The sequence below is a fragment of the Eupeodes corollae genome, chromosome 1 (assembly GCF_945859685.1).
Source record: "Eupeodes corollae chromosome 1, idEupCoro1.1, whole genome shotgun sequence".
Classification (NCBI taxonomy): Eukaryota; Metazoa; Arthropoda; class Insecta; order Diptera; family Syrphidae; genus Eupeodes; species Eupeodes corollae.
In genome coordinates, this window is record NC_079147.1 from 264702713 (window position 1) to 264723105 (window position 20393).

The 20393-nt window shown below is 35.7% G+C and overlaps 1 protein-coding gene across 1 annotated transcript in view; it reads right to left on the reverse strand.

The window, feature by feature from the left end:
- LOC129942895 (gamma-aminobutyric acid receptor alpha-like) overlaps positions 1-16569 on the reverse strand; it is a 33360-nt gene extending 16791 nt beyond the window's left edge. The window contains exons 1-4 of the mRNA XM_056052016.1: positions 15841-16569; positions 2559-2626; positions 2247-2467; positions 1512-1594 (exon numbers count right to left, since the gene is read on the reverse strand). Coding sequence (XP_055907991.1) covers positions 1512-1594; positions 2247-2467; positions 2559-2626; positions 15841-16123 — 655 coding nt within the window. The 5' untranslated portion in view covers positions 16124-16569. The remainder of the gene's footprint in view (positions 1-1511; positions 1595-2246; positions 2468-2558; positions 2627-15840) is intronic.
- Positions 16570-20393: the final 3824 nt, after the last annotated feature.

Consider the following 20393-nt stretch of genomic DNA (forward strand, 5'->3'; position numbering starts at 1 on the left):
CGGTGCCACTTGCCACAGCTAACAAAACAATGGCTCTTTTGCGCGACAAATCCAATGGCCGTGTTATCTCACGTGGTGGCGCTGTCAATTTGGGGTTATTTGAAGAAAAGGTGCACATCGATAAGCCAGAAACTATTCGAGAGATAAAGGATGATATAATTCTGCATATTAACGTCTCATAACCTCAATAGGACCATCGATTTAATGAAATAATAAGTGTTTTATTCAAAATCATTATCGGCTCTTACAATTTAACCACCTTTATTAAAAAAACTGAACCTAACTCTTTAAAAAAGTTCCTAAAAACCACTTGAGTTTTTAACATTTTCTAATGAAGACTATATTTTTAAAACATACATTTTAAAGCATAAATTTGACCTTGTTATAATCTTCCCTCAATTTGAAATCAAGCTAAATGTTTGCTTTTAAAAAAACTATAAATAACGTAAATTGTTAATTTTAAATCCAGACGAGAGCCTATTCAAAAAAAGAAACATCCAAAACTTGATTTCAACAACACTACTTGTGGACTAAATAATCTTCTCCCTACAACATTTCAATACCCATCAAAATGATTTATCTTTTTCTTTTAAGTACTTTAATATGAGTACCTTTATGAAAGGTCTTGAACAAAAAAAAATTCAATCAAAATACATAATTTTAGTCATCACATTTTCAACCCCAGTCTTCCAGTCTTACAAAAACTCATACAAAAAAAATAGAAAAAAATCCTTAAACCTGCCTCATTAATTAATTCAATTTAGAATCACAAAATGAAGGATAAAGAGCAAAAACAAGAGAAAAATTAATAAATCGATGTCAAGAGGACCTCCGACATCATCATACGTATGAATATAGTCGTCGTACATCATCATCACACACGCTAAACCTTGCTGGCCTTAAAGTTTATATGTCTCATGTTCTATGAATTCGAAGTTGAATCTTAAAAGGTTTTATCGAATAAAGAAACCCATAAAAAGCTATGCCATGTGCGACGTGCGTGTGTATGTAAAATCATCTATCTCTAACCCTCTATCATAAGACCGAAGTATACAAATTAAATTCTAAATCACTAAACGGCGATGCGAATTGCTTTATCTTTAAAAAAAGACAAAGAGCCTTAATCCTTGCTTCCTAAAGATAAAACATTAAAACAAAAATGCATAATATTGATTTGTGTCTGGCTCTGATGGATTGAGATTAAAATGCACTCGGTGGCGTATACGCAACATAATTACAAATATGAGAGTTATTCTCTGTCAAACCAAATCTATGTTAATCGGTTATTACTTTGGCATTAGGAAGACTTTATATTGCATATTCATGTTTTTCTCTTGAAGGAAACCAAAGGTAACAACTTCGCTCTGTCCCATCTCCATCCCCATGAGTGTTTGAATTTTCAAAAATTAGTAAAAAGTTTAAAAAATTACTTGATTTAAATATGAATCTAATGTAGTGCATGGCAATGTGTATATGAGAACTGTGTGTTTGCCCCTGCAACAATAACTTACATGAACCAAACTTAAGAGGACACCGCTGGATATCCATTGGGAAGTCCTCCAAATTCATGGGGCATCCAGCTTTTATGGTTAACCTGCAAAAAATATCACAAAAAAGAAGAAATTTTAAACTGCAAGGAGTCACTGCCATTATTATTCTTATTATTATTTTTATAGTCTCATGGAAACAAACCAAACAAATCATTGAGGGTAGTAGATACGTATATACTCGTAGTTCTATATTTGTCTGTCTTGATGTTTTGGCGAACGTTGTGCAATTTTACGCTTCACCTCCAAAACGATAAAATCGATAAAATTTGTAGATATTTCTCTCTCAATGGTTGACATAGCTCATTTAAATCGGATTTATATTTAAACAACAACTTAAACAACCTTTCCCTGTAGGACATCAGGATCGAGAAATGAATGTACAAAAAGCCTCAAATCGAAAATGCTCTAGGGCGGCCCTAAAGGTACATTGATGATGCGATGATAATGATGTTGATGATGATGATGATGATTGAGATATTTGCAGAAAATTGATTCTGTGTGATAGTTTTCTTAATTCTTTTTGAATGCAATCCAGTAACAAATTTATAAACCTCCCACATCACAACGTATTCCTCTTTTTTTCCCACCAACATCAAATAATGACTCAACAAATATAAAAAGCAAGAGTGTTTACAGAAGATGACCGTCTTTCCCGCATATATGTTCCTATGTCACCACTGTCAAAAATGTACTTACCTGCTTGAGTATAGAACTCTACCGTCTTGATAAATTCGAACAAATTTATTTGGAGTTGTAATTGTGTGTAGATAACTTTGTTTTCCATTATAAAAGTAAGTGTCGGGCTTCCAAATTCTTGCTAACATTGAAACGCTCAATGCCAATGTATCCTGAGCTCCTTGAAAGGCTAAACGTTTATCCACCCATGACTGACGAAAATAACAATCCATTGAATATGTCTTGAAAATTTTCATATAAAATAGAAGTGAAATAGAGAAAGAGAAAATATGAATATCTAGATTTGTTGAAATTTATAATTGAAGGATTAACCATGTCAACTTCCGAAATTGGTCCCATACTACGCACCATTATGTCAACTTCAATTGTTGCTGGTGGTCCTGTAAATTGACAAATATTTTAAGACATCATAAAGTTCAAGAGAAATTATTATTATAAAGACTTTAAAATATATAAGATCTTAAGGATATGTTGCTGTATATATGAGTTATTTGCATTGATTTAGTTAACAGTTGCATAAAGGTTTCAGGATTAATTTTATTTCCTGCCTATTCATTTGAAATATTTGTCCACAATTTTAAACAAATACAATAAAATTATTGTGTATTTATTTTGCTTTGTTTATTTGCTTTGAAAGTCGGTAAATAATTCTTATAATCAGACTAACATCTTTTACTTGACCACTCAGACAGAAAAGCTCTTTCGGACATGACTCTTCACAAGGTCAGTAGAAAATATTTTAAGTTGACTAAATTGGAAAATATTTGTTTTAATGGGTTTATTATACAAAAGAGTGTTCTTGAAAAATGAAAAGTTATGTTTTCTGTTTCTTGCTCGACCACAAATATTTTGATAACTAATTGTATGAGAAAAATTGAAGCGAAAAAAAAGTAATTTCTATGGAAATTTAAAGTAATTAATTTTCTTATATGGTCATTTAAAAACATTACACCATTCTTGGAACATGGTTTTTGAATGCAATTTGAGATTTTGTCGCTTCCACTTTAGTTAAAGTTTGAACTTTTACAAATTGAAATTTATTGAACAGTCTTGAAGTGAAGACTATATTAAATTCAGTCTACAAATTGTCTATGTTCTCATTTCCAAATATTATTCATTGATAACTACTCCACGCTAGAATAGTAATGTCTTCCTGTTTTTGAAATAAAAAACACCATAATTGATATCTCTATTCACACAGCATTTATTCTATTGAAAAAGTCTACTATAATGTGTATATAATTTCATACAATAAAAATTGAATTAATTTCGCCAAAGAAGACGACGCCACGCAACGCAACGCGAGAAAACCAACGAAACGGGGACATTTGAATAATTTATTTATAAAATGATAAATTCTCTTCCGGATTTATTTTATTTTTTGTTAACTTTTCACTCAATTGATTTATCAAATTTAAATTTGAACACAGTAATATAAAGTTTTAAAAATGTTATCATCATGTTATCAATATTTCGGCAGTAGAATGATTTAATTTGTTTAATATTTGATTAATTACGATAATAATCAAACATTATAAACACATTATTAGTGGAAGCAGAGGATTTATGTTGGGGGATGTTGTTTTTATTTTTGTTTATAGACAATAAATCATAAATTATATATTTATGTGAGTTAAAAGTTTTTAATGGAATTTATTTAGAGGGTATGCAATGAAAATGTACGATAATAGTTTGGTGAATTATTATTTTGATAATCTGTAAATATAACTAAAATTTCACTTATTGAATTTGTTGAAGCTTTGATATGAAAGATTTTGAGTAATAAAATTCGTATCTGACAAGTTTTTATTAGACCTTATTTTACTTTACAAACAATAAATAAATGATGTTCCGCAAGGGAATGTGCTTGGTCCATTTATGTTTTTTTTATTTGAATCGATAGTATGGTCCATATAATTGAATTTTTGAAGACTATTTCACGCAAATGTTGACCTTGACAGCGCTTTAAATGGTCCATCCGCTTATTCCAATTTTTGCATACTCTTTCCAACACTTTTGCCGGCATCTCACGAATAAATGCTTCAGTGTTGTCTTCCAATTCGTCAACTGAAACGGATTTGTTTTTATAGACATGAGCTTTAACACATCCCTCATAGTCCAAAGGTGTTAAATCGCACGTAAGAAGAGTTCATATGGTCATATGGAATGCTTTCAAAAATATTTTCAGGATATGAGAAAGAAATAAGTCCGATCTTGGTTAAAAGAAGTTTGGAAGTTTCATTATTGAAGGAGAATTAGGATGGATACCCACTTGACATTCTTTTGTGGTTAACGAACTGAAAGAAGGATTTGGGATCGTTGATAAGGTTAGCTTGTGTTTTATGAAAATATTATTGGGAGAGAAAATTTTACAGATCGTTTGAATGAAGATAAATACCAAGGTACTTAGAGTAGTCATTTGGGCATTTAGAGCGTAGAAATATACCCCACAGTTTGTTCATTTGGCTAAGAACGATTAAAGTCCTTTATTATACCAAGGTGGGACTGATGGAGCAACTCTACGTTGAGGCCGGTAGGAAGAACATGCAGTGAAATTGAATAGTGTACTTTATTGTAAAAAACGTTAGTGGTTTCAAATGGAACTCTGTTAATATAAAAGATAATTTGGGAAAATTGAACTTTATTAAAATCATACAAAATATTGTAAGAAGTGGGAGTAACTTTAAGGCACGTGATAAGGCAGAAAGTAAGTAGTAAGGGAGGGTGAAAATTATCAACACTGAGAGAATTTCAAGCTGTCGGTTCATATTATTAAATTACTGACGTAGTTAAAGAATGCTTTCTTGAGGTGGGTAATGCTTTTTTGAGAACAAAAAGGATGTTGTTGAGACGATACGACGGATTCCGTTATCTGCTTCTACTAGCACCAGAAATACACACGTTTTGGCAGAAGAAAATGATTGTGATTTGAAACTGCAGTTAAATAATGCAAACTATAACGCCTTGGCTATAGATGAATCATGCGATGTCACTGATACGACACAATTAATTATTTTTGTACGCTACCTGGACAAAACGAGAGAAACTTTGGTTGGGGAGATATTGGCTCTTTTGCCGCTCTTAGGAAGAACCCGAGGAAAAGATATGATCAAAGCAGTGATTGAAAAACAGTACTCGCACACAGGAATGGTTGAGAGTTGTAAGTCACTAGGCCCTGGTTCACAACGGATTTGATTTCCTACCACTGTATTATTCTTCAACCTGTGCTTTGCTGCAAACTTAATCGTAATTTTGAGCGTACTATGCAAGAAGTGATGAAAATAGTAAACTTTCTTCGTGCTAAGTCATCATTGCAACATCGTGAATTGAAATCATTTCTTGAAGAAGTTGATGCACAATATGACGATCTACTGCAGATGGTTAAATAAAGGCTGCGTTTTAAAAAGATTCTTCAGCACATTCGAAGACATATCTTAACAGTGATCAGACTTGAGCAAACGCTTACTTAAGTTTTCTAAACGAAAAACTAAAAAAGTTGCTGTCATTGCTTTCTTGACGGATACTTTTAAACATATCATTGACCTGAACCTTAAACTTCAAGGCAAGGGAAAGCTGGTATGCGGGCTCATGTCAGATGTCAAAAGTTTTTCTCGAAAACTTGATCTCTTTATTAATCTTGGAAATGAATGCTTACACTTCCCCAATTTAAATAAAATAATCAGTAGTGACAACGAAACTGAAGTCGGCCAATTCAAGACGTCCATTACGGATCTTAAATCGGAATTTCAAAAAAGGTTCGCAGACTTTAGGAAAATTGAGAATGTTGTAGAAATCCTCAGCAGCATTTACTCTCTGCATCCTGATGGTGAATAGAGCAATGAAGCTGCTATTGTTTTCGGAAGTGATGAAGCTACTCTGCAGATGGAAATGATTGATTTCCAAGAAAACACAGCTTTAAACACACAAACAATCGGAAGTTTCCAGTGAAGAGTTCTGGATATAATTTGTGTGTAGTAATAAATATCCAGAATTACAAAAATTAGCTTCCAAACTTCTTACTTTGTTTGGATCGAAATATATTTGTGAAGTAGCATTTTCGAAGACAAAGTTCATTAAGAATAAATTTCGATTTTACCTTACTACTGAATGTCTCCAGGATTTAATGTCAATAGCTTGTACCAAACTACTCCAAACTTCAGACAGATAATTCGCAACAAAAATGTCACACATTTTTCAACCGATTTTCGGTCCGATACCTGTTGGAATTTGTTTAACCCGGAAAATTTTACTTCATGAGAGTAGGTACATATTTTCTTAAAACAAAGTGATACAATTATAGGGTTAATTAGAAAAGACCGTTGGAATTTCCCTACATTAATGAATGAGCTACCTAAAAAGGATATAAAAAAGTGAGTCACTAGGATGAGGCCATTGCGAATATTTCGTTATAGAAGTTCAGATCAGCAATTTTTTTCAAACTTGGGTTACAATATTTAAGAACGTTTTACAAATAACTATTTTCATTAAATTTCAACTACAAATGGGTTCCGGAAAGACGTTGACAGTAGCAGAAAGAGGACAAATCGAAGGAAATGGGACTCTCAAGCCGAGAAATAGCAAGGAAGCTGAACAGAAGTAAGACAGTTGTAAACAACTATCTTGCTGATCCTCAAAACTATGGAAAAAACCAAAAAGGACGCACAGCCCAAGCAACAACATCCCGAGAAAATCGGTTAATTTTACGTATTACTTCAAATTCTACTCAATCAGCTACTAAAATAAGGTCCAAAAGCGGAGTATCAGCCAGTATTTCGACAGTCCGAAGGATAATAGAAAAGATGGTACTATCCAGAGAAGAAAACTCAAAAAGAAACCTGTTCTAAAGCAAGTACACAAGGAGCTGCGAAAGTACTTTGCAACAGAACATGTCTCTTGGAGCAGTCAATGGAAACGCGTCGTCTTTTCGGATGAAAAAAAGTTTAGCCTTGACGGCCCCGATGGTTACAACTTTTATTTCCATGATTTAAGAAAAGAGGAACTAATTTTGGGAAGACATCACAGCCGTACATCAGGTGTTATGGTGTGGGGAGCTATCACCTACTATGGCAAAATCGAATTGGAGTTTCTTTCTCTAACAATGAACGGAAACAGCTACAAATACTTGTTGGAACGCTCATTTCCGAAGATGAAAAATATTTTTGGACCTCTGCCTTGGAATTACCACCAAGACAATGCCCCCATCCACACTTCCAGGGTTGTCAAAAGCTGGATTTAATCAGAAAACGTAGAGCTTTTGCCATGGCCACCCTATTCACCGGACTTGAACATAATCGAAAACGTATGGGCATGGCTATCTCGAAAAGTTTATGAAGGCGGTAGACAATTTGAAGACAAGGACTCCTTAATTGAAGCTATTTGTGATGCCTGGGACGAGATTTCACTTGACTATTTAAAAAAACTTTATGATTCCATTCCAAACCGTCTAATAGAGGTCATATCAAAAAATGGGGGGCATACTCATTATTAATTGAGAAAAACTTAATAAATAAATGTTTGAAAATAAAAAACTGTAAACATTTCTTTCGTTTTTTTGATATTTTATAAGATTTTTCATGTGGCCTCATCCAAGTGACGCACTTTTTCATACTGTTTTTAAGTAGATCTTTAATTAATGTAGGGAAATTCCAACTGTTTTTTTCTATTTAACCCCTTAATTTTATTACTTTTTTAAAGAAAATATCTACCTACTCAAATGTAGTAAATTTTTATTGGTACGGTATTTCCAGCAGGTATATACAACGAAAATCGGTTGAAAAATATGTGGCCTCATCCTAGTGATTGGCAGTGTATCTATGTAACAAAATATCTTTGTTATTTCCTTAATTACATTTGTTAAATACTGTTTTTTTCTTATAAATAAAATGTGCGGACCACAATGGTCATTTCATTTCTTAAAACGGTCCCCGAGGGAAATTAATTGGAGACTCAGAGATTGGGCTGAGGTAAGTGTCGTATGTATTTTTGAGTACGATAAGGATTCTTTTGCAAGGAGAGCCAATGGTAGACCGATCTTTATCAACATACAAATAAAAAGAACTGAGAAACAACTAAAGGCTATTAATACTTGGGATCAGGTTAGTTTCAGTCAAAGCGTTAGACTTCAAAAGGAAGGGAGTGTGATTGTCTTAAGACTGATTTGGTTTAAAACCAGATATTACATTTTTATAATTGATAGTTATTGGGAGTTATAAAGGTGTTTAAGAGGAGTTTTTAAAGTGGGACTATTTCAAAAAATAAGTCCTACAAAGTTGAACTATTTTGAAAAGTTGAACTAATTTAAATGTTCAAAATAATACTTTCTAAAAAGTCCTCTTAATTTAAAACGTTTAAAAACTTTAGTGGAATGAAATGGAAATTCAATTTTTACTTTTGTAATTTAACACAAAAACAAATAATTGACAGATTTGGAGAAAAGCAAATTTTTGTTAGTAAAAATTAAAAAAAAGGTATTTTCTTTTTTTGATAATCTAGTAGAAATTTATTTTTTCACAAAGTGATTGAAAGCAGTTTTTAGACGGTACATTTATTATCCACACAATTACATATCACATACATAACGTCTGAAATTCAAATTGTTCATAAGTAAAAACTGCCTTAAGTCAATGTTGTTCTAAAAAATTTCCTTGTAACTCAAAGGCTTTTGGGTTTAATAGCACTTAAAATAAGTCCTGTTTTTTGACTATTATCATTGACATACAAATTACTGAACCAGAAAAAAGTTCGATGAAAGTGGCAGGTCATCAAATTGGTATTTGCAAAAGCATTTATAATACATTTTTAGACGAGTTCAATAGTTTGAAGTTAAGTCAAACCTTATAAGCTTTGCTTGTGTATTTAGTTGTTTTTCGTATTAGTTTTTTTGTGATAAAAAAGTGTATTATAGACTTCACTAAAGAAAGTAATAAAAGTAACAGACGCTACCTGAGCGTCGAACTTGTCGAGTTGTAGAAGCTGAGTAAGGTCAATGATTCTCGGGAATTATTTCCCCAGAAGAGCCCTGAAACTAAAGGTCGCTCGCCCTTCCCCTTCACAATCCTTACCAACTCCTACATCGGCTTTGTGCTACTATGCTGGCTAATGGCTCCTTATTCCCTGACTGTATAGTGCATCACTGTCTGTCAATACCCTGTCTCCTTCCTGGGACGCTTATGGCTCAATTGCTGTTCGTCTCTCCTTTTCCAATACATATCCCTCCCTTCAACTTCCCAATTGGGCTGGATCTAAGGTGTTATACGACCCGTGCCGATAATCAGCCAGGCTGAGGGCCCAATTTTTAAAAATAGCTCAGTCGTTAACGGAGTATCCGGATACAGGGCGACCTCCGGATTAGCTAGCCTCATCTGTGTAAGCGAATCTCTGCACAGATGGACCCCCTTTTTACTTCGCCTACTCGTGGGAATCCAAATGAACAAACTAAAACAAAAACTAAAACAAAAGCAAAAAACAAACCCAAAACAAAAGCAAAGTCGTCAAACCGGTGCCGGTACTCCAGCTACACCGGGCGGCAGTTCGGCGGCAACGTTGGCTGTCGTTGCACCTGTGCCAAACATCGGAGAAGGGATTGTGCCTAGTCACTGCCCTTCTTCGTGTGCAGTACAGGTTCTATCCACACCGGGCGGCAGTTTGACGGCAACATCGGCTGTCGTTACTCCTGTGCCAAACACCGGAGAAGGGCTTGTGCCAAGTCACTGCCCTTTTTCCGGTATGGTAAAGGATGTATCAATGACTAGAACGCTTTCTCAGGTCGGTAGTGGAAAGTTCGTGAAAAATGATCCTTCCACTACCAAAGAGAGTAAACCTCTCCATAATGCTCCTAGGAGCTCCTATAAACAACGGCACTATGAGATGAGGATTCTAAAATCCTCTGGTTCGTCATTGGGGGATGGAAGTAATCCCATCCTTAGCAAGAGGCAGGAGTGGGCTAAATCCATTCTAGATAAAACCAGTCGCCATGACTCCACGTCAAAACGACAAAGATCTTTGGAGGAGCCCACTCCCGTCCCTAAAAAGCTCAAAGTGCAAAACACCAGCACTCCTAACATGGCCAGATTACCACTCACTAAACCATTCAGTGATGTACTTAAAGAGCCTAAAAAGATCATAGTAGCGGTCATTGATAGGAGCAATATTGATGGCACGATTACTTCTGACCGTTGGCAGATGGTGAAACTGGGGCTCTCGGCTGGCTTTCTCAAAGTCATGAGAGAGCATCCGGGTCCACCACCAGTAACAAGCGATTTGGGTTGGCATCAAGGTCATGTCAAACTCATCGCTTGTAACGATCAGAGGTCGCGCGATCTATATACGCTTGCTGTCGGCATGCTGGGCGAAGTCTGGCCAGGCGCAAAACTCGAGGTCGTTGCAAAGGAAGATATTCCTTGCAGGCCGAGAGCTCACGCATGGATCCCGATAGAACCCTCTTATCCAGATGACATTAGCGCAATGATCAGGATCAGCAACCCGAACCTCCCTTGCCACGACTGGAAAATCGCGAAACTGGAGGAGCCAAAGGGTCTTTATAGAAGTGCGATTATCGTAATCAATAAAAACTCTGTGGCTTCTCTGGCGCGAGATAAGGGCGTGATAAGATACGGCTTCGAGTAAGTCACGCTCCGCGTATATAAAAAAGATGAGGCAGACGCTTCATGCGAGCCTCCACAACCTCCTTCGAAGGCTGTGTCGCAAGACGTAGTGAGTCCCATTGCTGCAATCACCTTCCCATCCTTGGAAGTTGTTGATGATCTACCTGGGCCCTCTTCTGTCGCAGTACAGTCTTCTTCCGAAGCTGTGCAGCAAGATGTGGTGGGTCCCAGTGCTATCATCACCCTCCCATCCTTGGATGTGGATACAAATGTGGCGGGCCCCTCTTCTGTCGCAGCACAGTCTTCTCCCAAAAACGTCATAGGTTTATCCCTAATGGAGACCGATGACTCAATAGACAAAGCTCTTCCCAATGAGGAAGAAGATGAACTATTAGGTTCCTCTTCGTCTGATCTGGATGAGCTGGATTTAACAGTGGTGGAGGTTGATCTGCCTATTTGTAGCCAAATTGCTGCAAATACTACAGATTAACCTCCAACACTCTAAAACGGCTTCGGCCTCCCTTCTTCTCCGCCTGACAAAAATTGGAGAAGATGTCGTTCTCATCCAAGAACCTTGGATTGTGAAATCCCTGGTTCGAGGATTGAGAACTCCTGGCTACTACGTACAATATGTAACAGGAAAAGGTAACACAAGGTCCTGCATACTAGTAAAACGTAATCTAAATGTATTTTTACTTCATCATTTCAGTGATAAAGACGTCACCACAGCCAGTATGGTAATAGACAACCATACCTACTGGCTGGTATCAGCATATTTGGGCCACGACCACCAGGGTCCACCGCCTGGTACCATTCTTGAGAAGACGGTCGCTGAATCAACAAGACAGAAAACAAACCTAATTATCGGTTGTGATGCCAATGCGCACCATACTACATGGGGTAGTACCGATATAAATAACAGAGGTGAGTCTCTTTTTGATTATATTCTAACAAGTAATCTGGTAGTAAGTAATGTAGGTAGTGAACCAACCTTCGTCACAAAAAATCGACAAGAAGTTTTAGATCTGACTCTTGTCTCGTTAAATCTCTCAAATAAAATATTGAATTGGAGAGTATCAAAGGAGAACTCGTTCTCCGATCATAGATACATCCAATTCTCACTTATTGAAGGGACCCCAAAACCGATCCAATTCCGGAATTATAGGAAAACAGATTGGCCAAAATATAGAGCGACTCTGAAAAATCTGATTAAACCAGAACTTTCGGATCCGCCTTTGTGCGCTCTTGAACTCGATCAAAAGGTCGATGAACTTACAGCAGCCCTCAATAAAGCAATGGAAACTGCCTGCCCCCTCACCACAGTGCGAGGAAAGAAGAAACCATATTGGTGGGCTGCTGAACTAGATATACTCAGGAGAGGTTGTAGAAGGCTTTTCAATCGAGCGAAAAAGACTAGACATCCCCAAGATTGGGATTCCTATAAAGAATCTCTCAAAAAGTATAAACTAGAATTGAGAATAGCCAAAAGATCCTCATGGAGATCCTTCTGTAACTCAATAGAAGAATCCGCGGAGGCATCAAGGATAAGGAAGATTCTCTCCACAAGTCCAACCATGCCTAGTTGTCTTAAAAACTCAGATGGTACATGGACTAACTCTTGCGAAGAAACGCTAAACTTGCTATTAGACACCCACTTCCCAGATAGCTCCCAATCCGTTAATACAACATACAGTCCTGGGTCGGATATTAACTTAATTTTTCCTCAAGGTCTGGTTACAAAAGAAAAATTGACATGGGCTCTGAATAGTTTCAAACCTTACAAATCTCCAGGTCCAGATCAAATCATACCAGCTGAGCTACAATATACCACTGATATAACTTCGCCCATCATTGAGATGATCTTTAAAAGTTGTATAAATCTGGTCTATATACCTCGGCGCTGGAGAGATGTAAAGGTAGTTTTCATTCCCAAGGGGGGCAAATGCTCGCATGTCAACCCTAAGGACCTAAGACCTATTAGCCTATCATCTTTCATTCTCAAAACTCTGGAACGATTGATCGATATCCATATACGTAACAACATTGAGAAGAGACTATCAATGTCTCAGCATGCTTACTGCAAAGGGAAATCGATAGAAACAGCCTTGCACACTCTGGTAAGAACTATCGAATACTCCCTAGATAAAAAGGAATACACTATGGTGACCTTCTTGGATATTGAGGGCGCTTTCAACAACGTTGACACATCTGCTATCACTTCTGCTATGACGACCTTAAACGTCGAATACTCAATCTGTGAGTTGATTAATCTAATGCTAAAAAGTAGGATCATCAACTCCAGTTTGGGAGATTTTTGCACAAAAAGGTCTGTCAGTAGAGGCACTCCGCAAGGTGGTGTTCTGTCCCCTCTCCTGTGGAACATAGTGGTTAACCAACTACTAATATCCCTTGAGAGGGATGGCTACAGAGTGGTTGCGTATGCCGATGATGTTGCTATCGCTATCACAGGGGAACATCCCAATACACTGAGAGACCTCCTCCAAAATGCACTCAATATGCTCACTAGATGGGCTGATAACTGCGGACTTAGTATTATTCCTCAAAAAACAGACCTCGTCCTTTTCACACGGAAATACAAGATCCCAGTAATTGTACCTCCTTCAATAAAAGGTATACCACTAATTTTTACCAATGAAGCCAAATACCTTGGTCTGATATTGGACAAAAAATTAAGTTGGAAATCCAATATACAGGAAAGAGTTAAAAAAGCTACAGTAGCTCTTTTCCTTTGCAAGAAAGGTATAGGAAGCAAATGGGGTTTTCAACCTCGCATAACCTACTGGCTATACACATCGGTCATCCGACCAATACTTATGTACGGGGTTGCAGTATGGTGGACTGCACTGGAGAAAGTCACATACTGCGACATACTCAGCAGAGTTCAGCGCACTGCATGTCTCTGCATAAGCGGGGCATTGAGAACCACACCCTCAGCAGCGTTAGACACTCTCCTCCATCTGACACCCCTCGAAGTCTTCAGTAAACAAGTGACAGCGGGTACAGCGATAAGACTCGATGCCTCATCTCAATGGACCAACAACGATGTGGGACACTCCATCATTTTGAACCTCTTTGGTTCTATACCAAAGTACAAAGACTACACTATTCCTAAACCCCTATTTGGAAAAAACTTCCTGGTATCCATTCCTTCCAGAGATGAATGGGAAGACAAAAAACTCCTGGATAACAAAAGTATTCATTTTTGTACAGATGGATCTAAGACAAATGAGGGAGTTGGTAGTGGTGTGTACTCAGAAAAGCTTAATCTAAGCATCTCATTCCGCCTCCCTAATCATTGTAGCGTTTTTCAAGCGGAAATTTTGGCGATCAAAGAGGTTCTCTCCTGGCTAAGAGAAAACGTGATATCAACTTCTGATATCCGCATCTTCTCTGACAGTCAGGCTGCTATCAAATCCCTTGACGGTGTCTCGACCAAATCTTTGACGGCCCTAGATTGTCGATCGTCTCTTATGGAGATGGCGCAGCAATTTAACATTCACCTCTGTTGGGTGCCGGGCCACAGAGACATCACTGGTAATTGCAGAGCCGATGAACTCGCTAAAAATGGAACCGTCAAACCTATTTCACCTGAAAGGGAGAAGATAGGTATACCGATAGCTACATGTAAACTTATGCTAAAAGAAACAGCTTCTGCGATAGCAAATTCTAACCTAACCTAACAGAAATTAAATGACAAAAATTGATGATTGAACTGAATGTTGTATGTATTTTTTAAGCTATTAAAAAATCCTTTTTGGGTTATAAAATTTTAAAGCTTGGGGTCAACATTATAAGCACAAAATTAAGTACGTATAGGTCAAAAAAAAAATCAAATGGATTGGCGCAACAGTCCGTTGTGAACCAGGGCCTAGTGACTTACAACTCTCAACCATTCCTGTGTGCGAGTACTGTTGTCAGGAATGGAAGGGACCTACAGTTTAATGCCGAATCCGAACGGCTAGTTTGAGAAAGCACTTTTTCATGACAAGAATTACTCTTGAAGGATTTGTCAATTCCTCGCAAGAGGCAGTACCCGCGAAAATTATTATTTTTTTTTTTTTTTTTTTTTTTTTTTTTTAATTAAGGTGGCACAGGCAGGGATTGAACCCAAGACCCCTTGCATGACAGTCCAACGCACTAACCATCATGCCACGGGTACTACAAGTACGTATAGGTAGCATTTTTTTTTTTTAACCTAATAACTTATTGCGCTATTTTATATGAAGCTTTAGAAATATTTCTATCTTAAAATGCTGTTTTTCTTTTGAATATTAAAAGTCCTTTTTTTTTTTTTAAATATATGAACTCTCTTCACCTCATACTTCATTTCAGAATGCATTTAATGAGCTATTTTGTATGTTATTATAAATATTTGTTTTATTTTTGTGTTTAGTAAAATCTTGGTAGGAAGTCCAAAATTTTCGGACTACACCATTGATTCGATGAACTACAACTGAAAAATATCCGACTTACGTCACAGTGTGCCTTTAAAAAACCTAGCTCTATTTTTTCAGGGAACGAGTATGGAAAAATGCATTTTACAGAAAATATTTTTCGTTTTTGTAAACTTCCCAGTTAAAAAAATTTAAAGTTGTGGGGAGGGAGTAAGAAATTTATTTTCAAACTCCACATGATTTTTGCTTCCACTTAACATCAATTTATAAACATTGCTTAAATTTTGAAGTTGAAAAGCTTAAAAAGGGTTTAAAAGAGAGAATTTCAAACTTCGTGTGGAAATTCACCATAAGTGAACTTATATGAATATTCCATCCAAAACTAGAAAGTGTAGACATTCATATGTAAAACAACCATATCTAAGTCATTTATGCTATTTACCATATAAATACCTTCGAACCATGAACTAAATCAACACAAAAACTTAAAAACAATGGTTGGTATATTTAGGGTTTGAGATTTTTGAATTTGTGTCAGGAGCACAAACACATTCATATACATATGAACATACATACCTCCGAAATCCGGTCGTACACTATTGTCATAGCCACGCAGTAGATTATCCAAAAGTTCCGAAATATTTGCATGGTTGTTACGTTGGGTCAGTCTGATATTCGTTCCATGGACTGGAATCTCATTGCGTATTGTAAGTATTAATGCGATGCTAATCAAAACTTTATACAACATCCAGCGTAGGGACTCGGGTAGCCACAATGTCATCAGCACACTGCCTACGAGTTGTCCTGACGTTGGTCCTCCTGATGGTGTGGTTGTAGTCAACCCTATCAACGACATCATGATTATGCATTTGTGTCGCTGACATATGAACAATCTTCTTGACTTGGTTCTCAAATTTCATATTATTTTAAAATCAAGAGATGTGAGGAGTCTTATTTCAGAAATATTTTACGTAGTTTTTTTTATATCCTTTTTCTATCCTGATGGATAGCAGGTTGAACTTTGTTTTTTAAATTTGTATGGATTGGAGAGAAAAGTTGTTTGCTTTAAATTTTATTGGAATCGAAATGAAAAGTCAACATCATAGAACAAAAGCATCATTTTTGGAGACGACTTCTTTCGAAATGTCATTTCCTTCGTCTCGTTACCGCGCCAGTCGTCGTCGCCACTACTCGTCATTTATTTGCGCATTGAAAGTTCATGTCTTCAACGGAAGATATCACTTATACAATTTTTTTTCGTTTTCAATTTAATTAATTTAACTTTAGTGAATTTTAATTTTTTTTTTCAACCTGGAAAATATAAAATTTTAAATCATGTATTTATTGAATTTCATGAGGACAGTTTAAATGAGTTTCAATTTGCAATCAGTTCAAATTGGTACAAGAATTAACAGAAAATTGGAAAAGTGATACTTAATCGTCGTTAAAAGGTTTAATTTTTGTCGTGAGAGAATACTGTGGGAAAGTATGGCATATTAAAGTATTTTTGGGGTAGATTTTACATTAATTCTTTTTGGAAATGAAAGTGCTTTGGTGTGGTTGTTCCTGAAATTAAAAACATACATTTGGTGGAATGACATATCATGCAAACCATAATCAGGGCTTGGTGATTCCTATTACTTTGGACAATTATAAATTCATAAGAAATAAAAATACAAAAATAATTTTTTTTTAAAAAGGATAAGCTAAAAATTGAGCTGACTATAATTTTAAACTAAGGGTTTATAACACTTAACAAAATAACTAATATCGATCTTTTGAAAAGATGTTGTTCCGTTTTTTTTTTAATTGCAGCAACCTTTTGAACATGAGGTGGCTGGAATTTTATATTATTTCTTGTATATTTGAAACAGTTGTTTATTTTCCAAAATTAATTGAATGCGATTTTCTTAAAATTTTCTTCTGAGAAAATAACTCGATAGAAAAAAGTACTGTAAATTAAACATTAAATATTAGTAAATTCATTAGTACATGTGGCGTAATAGTTCTTGAGTAGGACTCGATAGTGTTCACTGCAGATTAGCTTCTGTAAGCAGATTCCGAACAAACACGTGGAAATGGAGGAATACGCTGTAACGCACTCCTACAATAACAGTTAGATTCGCTTGCGTCCTTTTACTAACGTCTTAGCGAGAGAGCTTCGTTTGAGTGATATTGCCCACTAAATACAGAAATTAGTCAACATTTACAACAGATGGACGAAACAATAAAACAAACGATGGAAAGGTTTATACATATGTAAAAAAACAGAACAAATGGACGTCTACAGAAATGCATAGGCACAAGATTGGCTTACTGACAAGACTCTAAAACTTATACAGACGACTAACAGACCCACACGACTTGGAGATTAGGACACTGAAGTCGTAAATAAAAAATATCAATCTGTTAATTAAGGACAACTATAGTCTATCAATTAAAAAATACTGGGGCCAGATCTGGTCAGTTAATTCTAGCGAACAATATATGAATCCTAAAACCAACTAAATATTAAGGAAAAAGAATGATAATGAGTTAATGACCTACAGTGTCTGAAACTCCAAAGAACTGAAGAGAATAAAAACGTACTTATGACAGCGCAAATTGACCCAGAAGAAGCCATAGTTGATGATGACATTTACATAATTGAAGATCCGCCATAATCGCGACCAAACGGCACCAAGTTCTTGGTTTATAACGAAGATTGAGCTCTAGCTCATCTTCAACTCAAAAAACAAAAAATCAACAGATGTCAATGGTATACCTTATGTTGCACTAAGACATTAACCGATGGAGGATATTGACATTTATACCACACTATTCAATAATTCATATTATCCAGTGCATTGGTTCATCCTCTCCCGAAAAAGAGAAATTACAACTCGAATCCGTTAAATCTTCAGCCGATAAGTCTTCTTCCGCGCATCAGAAAAGTTTTCGAGAAGATCATCAATAGGGATCTGACTAAGAAGGCTGCAGAGAGCAAAATAGTTCCGGATAAACACTTCGGGTTGAAGGCGGGCCATGATACAATTTATTCTGCGTCTAAACTTGTTTTCGATATCCAATTGAATAAATACAAAAAAACATTGCACAGGTATGCTCTATGATATACATACCTAGCGAAAGAAAGTTTGTTGTCGCATTGCAAATGCTCTTCGGACAAAGAAAAACAAGGTTTACAAAAACATTACAAATCTTCCTCACAATATTATAATATTGATGGAAACATAGTTAAACAAGTTATCAAGTCTTTAGACGTGATCGTAATAACTCAGATGATTCCAACGCAGTTGGTGGTGGAATTCTTGTCGCTATGAACAATACTTTAACTGGTTACTTGATTGACTTTCGATCAACAGACATCGAAATACTATAGTTGAAAATTAAAATAACAACAGGAAATTTATTTACTATATCAGCATATACACCTCCAAGCTCCAAGAAGGAGGTTTATGAAAAACTAAACAACTTTATTGAAAGTATTTATATCCTTTTGGAACCTGAAGACGAAGTATTGGTTGTTGGTGATTTTAACTTACCTCATCTCAATTGTATTCAAATTGACGACGATAACTTCTACGTTCCAATAAACGCGTCATCTTGAAATGAGCTTTAATTAACAGATGATATGTCTTCATGGGGCTTAAGTCAACTAAACGGTGTGAAGAACCATTTTGAAAAAACATTCGATCTGGTACTTTTCTCTGAAACCATATGCTCTAAAGCAGCTGTGATTTCTTTTGATGTCGAAATTGTGGACGAAGATCGCCATCACCCATTGCATTAGACATAGCACTTAATTTGAACATGGCTTTACCTCATATGCTATCTAATAACAACAAGCTTGAATTCAACTTTAGTAGGTTTAATTTTGAAAACCTTTTTAACTTATTATGTACGATCAATTGGAATCACTTATTTTGTAACTTAAATATTGACATTATGTGTAACATTTTTTTACTTAAATCTTTTTGACTGTTTCTACGAAACGATTCCATTTAAAAAGACTCAAAATAACTTAAGTGTTCCACCATGGTTTTATTCTCACGTTAAAAACTTAAAAAAACAAAGGGAACAAAGCTTGGATGAAGTATAATCAAACAGGAATTTATGATGATTATAGGACGTTCATAATAATAAAACAACTTTTCACTGACTACTCTAACATCCTATATGATGACTACATTCGGAAAATTGAATTAAACTTTAAAAATAATCCAGTTTTTGGAAATTATTCAATTGTAAGAAGAAAGTACGTGGGTGGGTACACTAACTTAATGACTGATTCGACATCAAATAGTAATGAGCCGAGTATAAATGCGAACATGTTTGCAAAATCCTTCAAAGATGCTTTTGTAGATCATAATACTATTAGTTTTCCTAACACATCTACCACTGTTTCAAATTTCCCCCACTTAAATTTTATCATTTTCGTTATAAGTAAAGATACTGTCTTTAATAGTATCCTACAACTTGACGAATGTTTAAGTCCTGGTTCCGACGGTGTACCACCCGTTACGTGTTCTTTTTATCACGTCTTTGAGTAACTCGCTGTTTCCTTTTGTCTGGAAGAGCTCCTTCATTATTCAAGTACACAAAAAGGTCCATCTATGATAAACAGTATGGTTTTGTCAAAAAGCGGTCAACTGTTACTAATGTGTTTCACTTTACGTATTTTTTTTTTAGATGTTTTTGAAGTGAAGAAGTAGATTATATCTTTACTGATTTCAGCAAGGTCTTTGACAAATTGTGTCATAAAACATTATACTATCGCAGCAAGGTTTTAACGACTATTTCATAAACTGGATATCCTCATATTTGCAAGATAGACTTTATAGTGTTTAATTTCGTAATGAATGTTCAAGTTCATTTGTTGTGAATTCTGGTGTCCCCCAGAGTAGTCACCTTGGTCCTATTCTATTTGTTTTATTTATAAATGACTTGGCTTCGATCATACAAAATTCGTCTGTCCTAATATATGCTGATGACGTTCAAATGTTTAAAAAAACTAACTGTACATCTGACGGTCTTCTCTTGCAAGAAGACTTAATATTATTCAGGGAATGGTGCAATAATAATCGTCTTGTTTTAAATGTTGACAAATCTAAACCATGAGTTTTACACAC